Raw genomic sequence first — 12,257 nt, 5'->3', positions numbered from 1 at the left:
AGACCTCGCGGATGCCGGCTGTACAGAAGCTCGAAGGGGGAGAACCCCGTGGAGGCCTGGGGAACTTCACAGATAGAAAACAGTAAATACGGTAAGAGACAATCCCAGTCTCTACCATCTTCCTCTATGACTTTTCTCAGCATGCTCTTCAGGGTCTTGTTAAACCTCTCAACAAGGCCATCTGACTGGATGGTACACTGAAGTCCTCAGCTGGGAAATTTGCAAGACTCTGCACAATTCTCTCATCACCTTGCTCATAAAAGGTGTCCCCTGGTCGGTCAGGATCTCCTTCGGCAAACCCGTCCGGGAAAACACATGGACCAGCTCACGGGCTATACTCTTCGCAGAGGAGTTTCTCAGGGGAATGGCCTCAGGATAGCGTGTGGCATAGTCCAGGATGACTAATATATACTGATGGCCCCGAGCTGATTTAACTAAGGGACCGACCAAGTCCATGGCAATTCTCTTAAATGGCACCTCAATAATGGGCAGTGGCACAAGAGGGTTCCGAAAATGAGATGTGGGGGCAGTTAACTGACATGTCGGGCAGGACCTGCAATAGTTTACTATTTCCCGGTGACACCCAGGCCAATAGAACCACTGTACAATCCGTTCCTGGGTTTTTTCCACCCCCAGGTGTCCCCCCAAGATGTGTGAATGGGCCATGTCCAACACTTTTCGTCTATAGGGGCCTGGTACTATTAACTGCTCTGCCACCTCCTCCCTTATTTTCGTGACCCGGTACAACAATTCCCCACTCAACATAAAATGGGGAAACCTTGTGTCTGCTCCCGGCTCTTGTGCAACCCCATTAATGACGGTGACATTGTTAAAGGCTTCCCTTAGTGTGGGGTCCCTATGTTGGGCAGTTCCAAAATTCTCCCCGGCCACCCCTAACTCCAGGATGTCAGGTACAGGGGACCCTTCCTCTTCATCCCCAACAAGGACACATAAAGGGAACTAGTCTGCCTCTGGTGGTGGCGATACCTCAGTGGGGTGGATTGGTTCCCTGCTCTTGCTAGCACACTCAGAACCCATCCCCCACAGATCCCAAAACAGACAGAAATCCCGGCCAATAATTATGGGATGCAACAAGTCTCGAACAACGCCAACTTCATGCGACTCGGTGCCATGCGCCGTTTCAATCTTCACCCTAGCCATAGGGTAGTCCTTTGCATCGCCATGTATGCACCGAACACCAATCTTTTTACCCGGGAGTATGTTTAGAGGAAAACTGGCCCTCACAAGGGTCACCAAGCTCCCGGAGTCCAGAAGCGCCATTACTGCTCGACCGTTCACCTTCACGGGACACGCTTGTGGCCCCTTGTTAGGTAGCGAGTTCACACTGCAAGCTGGATATGCGTAGTATGAACTACGGCGTCCCATGCTGCAGTCCATCTGCTCGGTGGTCTGGGGACAACGGGCCGCTATATGTCCTGGCCCATGACACTTCCAGCAAATAACACCCGAGGGGACCTTGGGCACCGCCTCCCCCGCCCCTTTTGACCTTGGACGCACCACCCCTTTTTGTGACTCCGCCCCCTGCTGGGACCCCCAATATGGAATGGGCTGCTTCCCCAAGGAACCTTCCATCCCCTGGTATCTCTCGACCAGCCCAACCAGTTCATCAGCATTTTGGGGATCACCCTGGGCAACCCAAGTCTGTAGAGGTCTTGGCAGAGAATGCACAAACCGATCCATCACAACTCGCTCTACCATCTGTGCCGGGGAAGCCGACTCTGGCTGCAGCCATTTCTGGACCAGGTGCAACAGGTCAAACATTTGGGAGCGCGGGGGTTTGTCCCGGAGATAGGCCCAGCGATGAACTCGCTGTGCCCTGGTAGTCATTGTTACCCCCAAGCGTGCGAGAATTTCCGCTTTTAATTTGGGATACTCTCTGGCATCTTGTACCGTCAGGTCAAAGTACGCCTTCTGGGGCTCCCCCGTTAGGTAAGGGGCCAGTACCTCCGCCCACCGCTCTGGCTGAAGTTTTTCCCTCTCAGCCACCCTCTCAAACACCGTCAGGAAGGCCTCCACATCATCCTCAGGGGTCATTTTTTGTAATGCGCGTCTTACCGCCTTCTCGACGTCGGTGGCATCAGCCCGACCTGGGGTTGGGGCGCTCGTCCTGCCCTCCTGGATGGCGGTTGCCAGAAGCTGCATCTGCTGCCGTTGTTCCTGCTGGCTCTGCTGGAACTGCTGCCGCTGCTCCTGCTGGCTTTGCTGGATCTGCTGTAACAACAGCTTGTTGGTTTCCTGCTGCAGTGCCTGGGACTGGACCAGGTGTTTCATGAGGTCCTCCATGATTCCAGGCAATGTTTGTTGCCCCGCTGCAAACTTCACCCAGGACATGCAGCAACTGTCTCAAGTCTCTGCTGGGACCGCTGCCCGCACGTGTACCACCAATTGTGGGGATGTGACTCGCTCAGGTGCAGCGGGAGACAATCAGGAGACCTGTTCTTCCAAAGTTCATGAGGTTTATTTCTGTCATAAACCATAAAACAGCGTATCACCAAAAATAGCCTCTAGCTTAGGCAAACAAAACATAAACCTTCGTGGTTGCAGACTCAGACCGCGAGTCTCAGCACATGCTGGGAGGTGTAGTCCTCCCCACATACAGCTCCCTGGTTCAGGAGCAGGTCACATTATAAGGCTGTAGCCACACCCACGTTCACAGCAGCTGACTGGTCACATGACTGTGACCTCACCACAGGTCCTTCAAACAAAAACAATAACAATATCTGGTATGCTTTACTTCTGCCTTACATTATGGAGATAAGCCATTTATGAGACCCATATCTCCCATCAATTACACGACCCTTAGCCTTGCCACACTCTGGTTTTACCTGTGTTTCCGCGCGGAAAAACCCGCAGCGGAATCCGCAACGTGTGCACATAGCCTAAAATAGCCCCCCGTGGCCGGTGTGAAAATTGTGAGATTTCTATTTTTTTATTTTAATACCATTTTGAGATATGTGAAAAAATATATATTACCAAAATCTTTTAAGAAATAACATTTATAATAAAAAAAAAAAAAGAAATCGGTAGTTCACGTTTGCTGCCTATGCTGTACACTACTAGTTCGTGATTGTGTTACAAAAAGGTGCTGGCTCCAGTGGCATACATATCTTACATTGGCTATACTCCTATAAATATTAGCAGATAACATTAGGTTGTTAATCAAACGGTAATAATAGCCGCTGTTAGAATATTTTCTCTCTTTGGTCAGAAGTTAATTCCTTTAATAAGGAGGATAGCTTGGTAGTAGCAAAGCGGCCATGACTGTCTGCCTCTTTATGACATTACCTTGTTGCCAATGTATTTAAATAATTTTCAAGGACGCTTCAACTGTGTAGGTGTTTTTAAGGATGTTATGAATAAATGCTGTCTAAAAGGGACCTTGATGGAGAAATAGCTGTCATAACAGGCTTACGGATTTGCTGTACAATGTGCATGTATGGTATGTATCTACAGGATTAGTATTCTTCAGCCTGTTAGACATTTACACAATGAAGATATAGGCTATGTTCACACGTTGTGTTTTTGCTGTGTTTTTTATGCAAATTAAAAGCTGCTTTTCACATTTTGTTAATTCTTGCAGCGTTTTTTTTCACCCATAGAAAGCAATGAGTAAGTGCAAAAAAGCAGCAAGAAAACATTGCTATCAGTTTTTGCAGCATTTCTAGTGAAAAAAGCAGGTTATGAAACCCAATTATTTTTGTGATGGTTCCCAAGTTGGACCCAAAATGTCTTAGCATCATCACACTTTTGCATGTCAGATCGGAATTAGTATAGTTTAAAGAAGTTATCCACTACTTGGACAACTTCCCATTCCACTTGCTTGGCCCCCATAAAATGCTGGCGCTCTTCCTGTGCTCCCGTTCTGTTGTTGTGATGCTAGAGCCCAATCAGTGCCGGTGTCATTCCCCGCCTCCTGTCGAATTGAGCATGAAGAGGAAGTCTGAGATCAGCTGCAGCCTGTACTCCCGCTTCATGTTCGATTTGTCCGAAGGCAACCCTGATGTGACACGTGACCACGGCACCCAAACAACCGCAATGGAGCCCCGAGAGAGCAAGTGCCGCTTGAACGGCGTCTGCACAGGAGGAGAGTATAGGCTTTATTATTTTATGGGGCCAAACCTTTTTTTTTTATCAAGAAGGGGTTGTACCAGTATTGGACAACCCGTTTAATTAAACTAGTGATATGTGTAAAAGTAAACAGGCTGAGCCTCTCAATGCCCAACCAATGTGTGACATTGAACAGTTCCTGACCAACTGAATATTCCTAACCAATGTGTGAAAGTAAACTATTCCCGACTAAAGGGGACTTTACACATAGCGATATCGCTAGCAATATCGCTAAAGCGTCACCGATTTTGTGACGCAGCAGCGACATTGTGAGCGATATCGCTATGTGTGATACTTACCTCCGACTGGCTCCCCCGCTGTATATCGCTAATTGCACGAGATCGTCCACGTCCATTTCTCGTCGGCTGCTTCCTGCTGGGACCGACGAGCGACGCATGGACGCGGGCGGAGGACGTCATCATCGCCGCGTGTGGAAGGTAAGTAACGACCGCTGCTGCGTCGCTACGTCGCTGGTGAGATCTGCCTGTTTGGCAGCTCACTAGCGATCATTTAGCGATGCACCAGCAATCCTGACCGGGTCATATTGTGGTCGGGATCGCTGGTGCATCGCTAAATGTAAAGGGGGCTTAACTTGATGCATTGCCAATGTGTTAGGTAAGCAGTAATTGACCAATTCAACTCCCCCCACCATCACCACCCTCCTGTGTTTTCTCTTGAAGTTGGTATTTTTTCATGAGCTCATGTGAACTTTTTGTTCCAAATAATCACTTTTTCAGACCTAAAAAAACCTTTTCCACTAACTGATTTGATCAAATTGCTCCTTTTTCCAAAAATGTTTTGTGGTGTCACACATGTTTTTCATCATTGGCCTAAACCTTGCATTGTTCATGCTTGAATGGCGGAAGCAAAGCTGAAAAAAAGCGCAGCAACAAAACCTGCTTTATCTGCAGCTTTTTTTGCTGCCAAGAGATCAGGTTTTGGCTGCAGAAAAAAAAAGCGTGTGACCATAACCATACAATTCAGTTCAGTAATTCGGCACCAAGTGGAAAGTAATGGGGCACAAATCTGAATTAAAGAGCACCAATCCTCAAATTGCACCCCTCCTTTATTTTATTGGATCAATCATGAGAAAAATTAAACACTTCTCTAAGAGTAATTAAAAAATGTTTTTTTTTTTTAAATTCTCAGCCGCACCTTAATCCACAGTGCAGAACGTGATCGTTCTCCGGTGAACAATGTGATCTCACAAACTGTGTCAAGATCTCGCTGCCTAAAGCGGAGAGATCGTGTTCGGTGCTGTGAAATGAAGGAGGATCACAGCTGTACTGTGGCGGTCATAGTCTCACTTTATTAGGACAGGTGTGGCTGCTGCGCTTCTGTCTGCATGACTGCCAGTCTTGTAAACTCTGCCCTCTATTCTAACCAGCTGGAGATGACGCAATTTATAGCGGTGACAGTCATGCTGTGTGACTAGTAGATAAAATAGGAGGCTCCATGATGCAGTCCTTGTGAGAATGTAACAGGGAAGAGCAGGTGGAATCTGATCACCTGCTGCAGGTCAGGCACAACTCTGCTGAGAGTAGTAGTGAAGTGGTATTCCTCTCGTATAGACTGCTTCTCCACCCATTGAAGAAGACCGAACAGCTAATTACAGTTGCGAAAAATGAGAAAAAAACATTGTGGGTGCTGTCACTAATAAGACAAGGCTGAGAAGGTGCAGAAAACCCAAGAAAATTTGACAGCAACTATTTTCAAAATCTACCATATATATATATATATATATATATATATATATATTTATTTATTTATTTATTTATTTTTCATCAGTTTTGCAGAGTGAAGCAGCAGTGACACCTATCCTAATAAAAGGAAGCTATGGCCCTCATAGTATCAGAATGATGTTCTTTCATTCCCCACACATTGATCTCGCCAGTAATCCAGCGCAGAGAGCAGCGTGCAGAGTTTGGTGCATAGAGGAGCGCAGTGGTTATTGGTCTTTATTCCTGCATATTAGAAGCAAGTGTAGTGCAATCCAGAGGATTATAGCACGCTCCTTAAAGGGAATCTATCAACAGGCTTTTACTATGTAAGATGAAGACAGCATGCGGTAGGGCGTAAAACACAGATTTCAGCAATGCCTCTTGTATCAAGCTCTGTGCTTTTGTTTGCTAAAAATTGTTTTAGTTCTAGGAGCTTATCCTTACTCTGACCCAGCAGCGTGTGCCTTCTGGTCCAGCAACACCTTCTCCTTTTGATAGGCAGGCACCTCACGTTCTATTGACTTTGTATATGTACAGCAGGGTTAGCTGTGATGTGGGCGGGGTTAGCTTCCTCAGCAGTGCTTCATTCTAAATCTAAAAACTCTTAATTGTGTCTGAACGGCCTCGCCCAGTAGTCTGTGATACATCTTTGGATTTGGATTCTCTATACCTATATCTGCCTGCTCTCAGATGAGGTAGCTAAAACCTACTGCCAGATTCTCTTTAAAAAAAACAAAACAAAAAAGGTGATCTAAAAAGAAGGTTTTTGGCTAGATGATGGCTTTCAAAGCAATCAGTTTCTATATAAAATAAACCAATATAAATTAAAGTTCTTTTTAAAATGTTACGTTTGTGATGGGTCCACTTTGAGAGCAGATTTGTCATCAGACTATACTATCCAGTGGGCAGCATAGTATTCGAGCAAGTCGGCTCGCCTGGCATTTGACTAATAGGAGTATTGAAAGTACACTGAACCCTGTGGCCCTGTTTCATCATTTTGCTTTTTTTTTTTTTTTTTTTTTTTAAATCTCCTTTCCTTTTTTGTGTTTTGGTTTTAGTTGCTGGTTTTGGTGCCAACATGACCAAAATGAGGCACGCAGTTCATGAATTTGTCGCAAAGTAAAAAATGGACTTTCTTCTGATCTTGAACTGCTTTTGTGACTTTTAGAGCCAAAATTTTGGCCTACTCAAAAATACACAGACTTTTAAAAGTTGTAATTGATGAATTGGGCTAAAGGATCTAGAATTGATAGACTCCACTCACAGAGCAGGAAATGAAAAAATAAATGGAGCACCTAAAAAAAAAAAATATGGACTAAAAAGGCAAAACAATAGAATCATGAATACAGGAAACTCTCAATTCACCATTGCCTTTGCACCTTGTTTTTGTTCATAGTTGAGTCTGGTGTATTCATAAGGAGAGCCCTCGCCATGCCTCCTCAGTGGTGATTGGCGGCTGCCTGTTGTATATCGGCTTGCACGGCTTTCAGTCAGACACTGTTAGGAGTGCGGGGGTACAGTCTCCTCATGCATAATCTGCATTTTTGGTATTCCATGGCAGTCGATGAAGGACAGGGTTAGTCAGATCAAGCAAGCAGTGTTCTCTGTTAGCAGGTCATGGCTCAGGCCGAGCGTCCAGAGTGGAAAGGACATCGTGCTCCCTAATAATGTAATAAAACGTGAAAATGGTTTAAATTGGTCAGATGGCCCCTTTAATGTGGTGAATATAAAGATGGATGCTCTCTTCACATGGAATGCTACTGGTTGAAATGATGAACAGGTTTGATTAGTGGTCTTTAGTTTTGTGGGGGGGGGGGGTTTACTATTTTTTTGGAATGTGATTTCTTGTTTAGTTTTAAAGCAAGGAAAATGACTGTGATTCATACATGTATGTAATCTAATTGCTGTTGGCTGTGTAATATCGAAGTGCGAGAGCTTCAGTGTGAGACATGTTGGTAAGCTCATTTGCTTCAAGGGCGGCATGTTAGAATGAAATAAGCCGGGGGGAGGCAGTCCTCCTTTAGTTCAGTAAGTGCAATTTCTATTTTCCATGTGTTACACAATGCTTATGGTCCTCAACATGTTTATACAGTTGGTCATGTTCTCATGGTATGTGGATACAAGCCTCTCAGTCTTAATTTTCAGCAAATCTTGGGGTTTGGTCTGTGAAAAAAAAACCTGCTATACTAAATGACATTACATAATTTGTTTCATCTTTTCTCTTTTTAGTGTATAGCAACACAGAATTGGCTAATACATATCTAGTTTCTGATGCTGCTTTTTCAATCCATGAATATATTCTCTTCTCCAATGATCATGTATGGTCCCATTTTACTCATCTGGAATCCACCATAGTAGAAGGAGGACACCAACATCATAAAGCCATTCATACAACGTGTAATAAGGTAAATATGGGACATTTGTGTTTCATATATTGAACCTTTATTCAGTCTTTTAACATTCTTCTGAAACCTTATTTTACATTAAAATGAACCTTCACCACCAAGCCTAAATGTGACTATGCATTCCCATGTATAGACACCATACCTGGTGCTCCCTGCCCTGCTTCTTCCACCTCTCCCTTGCCAGATTAGTTGCTCAAGGCATGCAGAAAGTTTCTCTTCCATGGGATGGACATAGCACCAGCGTCTATTGAGCTTGTATATCCCAGTCCAGAGGAAAGGCAGAGAAAGCATGGTCCAGACTTTTCACAACATTCGTCATGCCCTCCGTACCTTAAGTTTACATTACAGAATAACACCTAGTTCAATAATTACCAAGATAAGTGAAATCCAATATAATACCTGGATTTATGACTCACTACATGGACACAGTTCACACTTCCACCAGAAGGACTTCAGACAACTAAGAACATCATTCCAACTGCCTCTCCATTTGTAAGAAAATGCTAATTCGATTTTCCTTGACTCTTCTTTAGGAGGCATCACACCTCCCACCTAATGAACAGAATATCCTACTGTAGTATCCCTTAAATGTTGTGCTTTTTTCTTATTAATCCATTTGTTATCTTGCCTGAAGAAGGAGCCACTGTGCTCTGAAAGTTTGCAAACATATTATTTTCTGGTAAGCCAAAGGTATCACCCTGATAATACTTTTGTCATCATTGGGCGGAAAAGTATTCACATCGATTTTTCTGGCTAACACGGTGCCACAATATAATTTATTATTGTACATTAGGCTATACTTAAAACTTTTTTATACTTGGCATTATCAGGGTTTTCTGGGGTAATGTATTCCAAAGAACTGGTGCAGCTCAAGGAAAGTCTTAAAGACAAGTGTGAGGCTCAGTTTCTGGTGAATGATAATCTTACATATCATCACGGAGAGCATGGGTAAGGTGATAGATAAAGATGAGGGAGAGGATTAGGGCGATGCAGTACCATGGAGAGCTTTGTGGCTGAGTGTGATAAGTTTATATTATAGTCTCTAGCAGATTGACAACCAGTGCAATAGCTGACACAGGGGTGGACTGAAATGAGCCTGGCTGCTACATTCAGGATATATTGTAGAGAATCGAAAAGGTCGGTTTCAGGAAAGATTGGAGTCAATTATAACCTCAAGGCGGAAGGTGTGTTGCTTGAGAGTTTTGGTGGTTCCACACATGGAAATGTCAGGATTGGTAGGTTTGTTGGATGGAAGCACAAGAGGTTCAGTTTTGGAGACATTCAGTTTCAGATGGAGAACATTTGGTTACAGACAGAGAACAGGTAGGCACTGGTAATTCGTAGTAATCGGGGTAATATTGGGAGATGTGTATAATGGATATCATCAACATAGAGATAGTACTGAAAGCCAAACTTGCTGAAAGTTTGTCTAAAAATAGGGGCTGTGGAAAGAGAAAAGACAAGGGGGCTTTGTACTGCAGCATGAGAAACCCAAAGAATCAGAGAAAGAGTTGGAGAAGGGCCAACAAATTATACAATGGGAGCCGTTAGAGGAGTTGGAGGAGAACGAAGAGAGAGTGGTATCCTTTTGACTGATCAAATGCAGTGTAGTGAGCAGAAGTTGGTGATCCACAGTATCAAACGCTGCAGAGACCCAGAAGAATCAGATGAGCATAGAGACCATTAGATTTGGCAGTTAGTAGATAATTAGCGACCTTAGTAAGGGCGGTCACTGTAGAGTGTGGAGACCAGAATGTAAAGGGTCAAGAAGAGGTTATCTGAAAGATAGCAGATTAGTTTGTGTTTCAGGACTTTAGTGATGAAGTGGAGATTAGAGACAGGTCTGTAATCAACAGATTAGTTCTGATTAAGAGATCTATATGTACTTTTTTTTTTTTAAGTAATTGGGTCTTGACATCATGTTTTGAAAGGGGGGGAAAGGTACCTGAAGAAAGAGTTTGGGGACATTGATGGCTAAATGTTTCATAAGTAGCTGTATGTTTATGGCGTGAAGGTTTCTGTGTGTGTGGTGTTTGTGTAAGGAGACAAGTCTCAACAGAGAAGGAAAGAAGGTAGTGGTGAGAGAGTAGGAGGGGGAAGTTAGTACATAATTAGTACACTGAGCAAAGTTGGAAGAAGACCTGGTCCAGTGTGTTACCATCTTCATGTGTATGAGCGTTAAGCTGTGAAAAGCCTAGAGAGGAGGATAGAGATAAACGACGAGAGGAAAACAGAGAAATTGAATTATCAATGAGGATGTTAAGGTCCCCCATAATGAGTGCGTATGTCACTGGATAAAATGTGGAGAAGCTAGGTTTCAAAGTGATCCAGTAAGTGGTGGGTTAGGCCCACAGGGTGGTACGCAACTGCCACTTGCAGGAAGAAAGGGTGGGAGAGTCTGACTGTGTTGGCTTCAAAAGAGAGGAATCTGAGTGAGCACAATGGGGGCATGACCTATAAAGCCCCCAGCTTTCAGTCATAGAGGCATGCCCAAACTGCCTACAGTCATTGCTCACAGCATTGCGAACGGTGCCTGCAAGCACATCTCGGCATTTTGACTGACGTGTCGCTCTGTAGCGCCTGTGTGCAGAGCGAGCTGGCAATCTAGGTGCCATGGCATACCTGCAGGCAACGTTCCCAATGCTGTGTGCAAGAGCTGTTGTCACTTTGGGCATGCCTCTGACTGAAAGCTAGGGGCTCTCAGGAGGACTGTTCTCTAGGTTATCTCCTATACCTCCAGGTGTACAGAATTTACACATTCTCTTCTATCTTCACCACGCCATGGCTTTCCTCCGTTCCGGTCTTTGAAAGGTCTCTCATGCTGGTTAGCAAATCTTGCTTAGTTGGACTGAACAGCAGAAAAGTGCCTAGTGACATGTTTGTGTTGTGTGTAAGCACAGTACTTACAGCAGTACCTTACTTCTTGTAATAGAGGAAATGAAGGCAAGCTGTAGATAGTGTCAATGCTGAAATAAAGCTAGATGAATCAGAAGTCCTTTTTATAGGTAATCCCATACACAACAAGCCCTTTGAGCATCAAAACAACTGTGGAGAGCAGACAATGGCATGATGATGAAAATTAAATGTTATTCTGAGCTATGGTGGCATCAGCTAACGAGCTTTCGGACACATAGGAGAATTTTTAAGCACTGAATCCTCCTTTTTTATGTTTGTGGTGGAAACTTGGAGATCTGAAAAGAGCAAATGTTTTTTGCTTAATATACAAGAAAAAATGTGATCCAAAAAGTAATAGTAAGGGGCGTGGCTATGCCGTGAACGGGAGAGGACGCTGGCTAGGAGAGCTCCTCATCATCCTGCTGGACCCTGGACCACCTCCTGGTGGCTTACCTGACGCTGGCTGGACCCCCTTAGACGTCGGGACCCCCTGGGTACCCCGCGGCAGATCGGGAGGCAACTTCTGAGAACAGGGGAGACAGGAGCGGGCTGCTAATCCCCCACGAGGCGGCGGCCATCTTGGACGCGCAGCTCAGCTACTGAGAGCTGCAGCGTCGGCTTACACCGCTGCCGGGCAGTGAAGATACCGGCTGACAATCTTGAGGGGAAGCGCGGTGAGTGCCCTGAAAAAGTGGGCCCTGCGTGGTATCCCTCTTCTATTAATTGCTCACTGCGCCGGCTGGCGCCATTACTAAGGGAGGCTCTGTATACCCTCCCCCACTGCAGCTGTCTCTGTGGGGCCCCCCTTTCCCTCCCCTGGCCACAAGGAACTGTGCTGAACGAGGCTGGCTGCCGTCCTCATAATCCCTGTGGCATCCCTCTGTGGCCTGAATTACAATTAACTATTACCAGCCCTGCTGTAACCCCCTGTGGTGGGTGATACCCGAACCACACGTTTTCAGCTGTTTCATTAGACCGCACTGCAGATAACCATGAGCCGACTTAAAGGGTCAGGAGCGGCGGAAAAACTGAAGGAGTTTGTCAGACCTGACCCCGCTGAAAGTGCACGACATAATAGGAGCACTTCCTCTCAAGTTCAGCGCAAAAA

At 45.1% G+C, this 12,257-nt stretch overlaps 1 protein-coding gene across 3 annotated transcripts in view; it reads left to right on the top strand.

Moving 5' to 3' along the window:
* ASMTL (acetylserotonin O-methyltransferase like) overlaps window positions 1–12,257 on the top strand; it is a 96,610-nt gene that overhangs the window by 58,350 nt on the left and 26,003 nt on the right. For all 3 annotated transcript variants that reach the window (XM_073565923.1, XM_073565925.1, XM_073565924.1), the window contains exon 10: window positions 8,079–8,254. In XM_073565923.1, the coding sequence (XP_073422024.1) occupies window positions 8,079–8,254 (176 nt within the window). The remainder of the gene's footprint in view (window positions 1–8,078; window positions 8,255–12,257) is intronic.

Source organism: Dendrobates tinctorius, unplaced genomic scaffold (genome assembly GCF_039654945.1).
Source record: "Dendrobates tinctorius isolate UK_male_01 unplaced genomic scaffold, ASM3965494v1 ptg000016l, whole genome shotgun sequence".
Lineage (NCBI taxonomy): Eukaryota > Metazoa > Chordata > Amphibia > Anura > Dendrobatidae > Dendrobates > Dendrobates tinctorius.
Note: the sequence above shows the minus strand (reverse complement) of the source record. Positions and strands in the feature narration are given on the sequence as shown.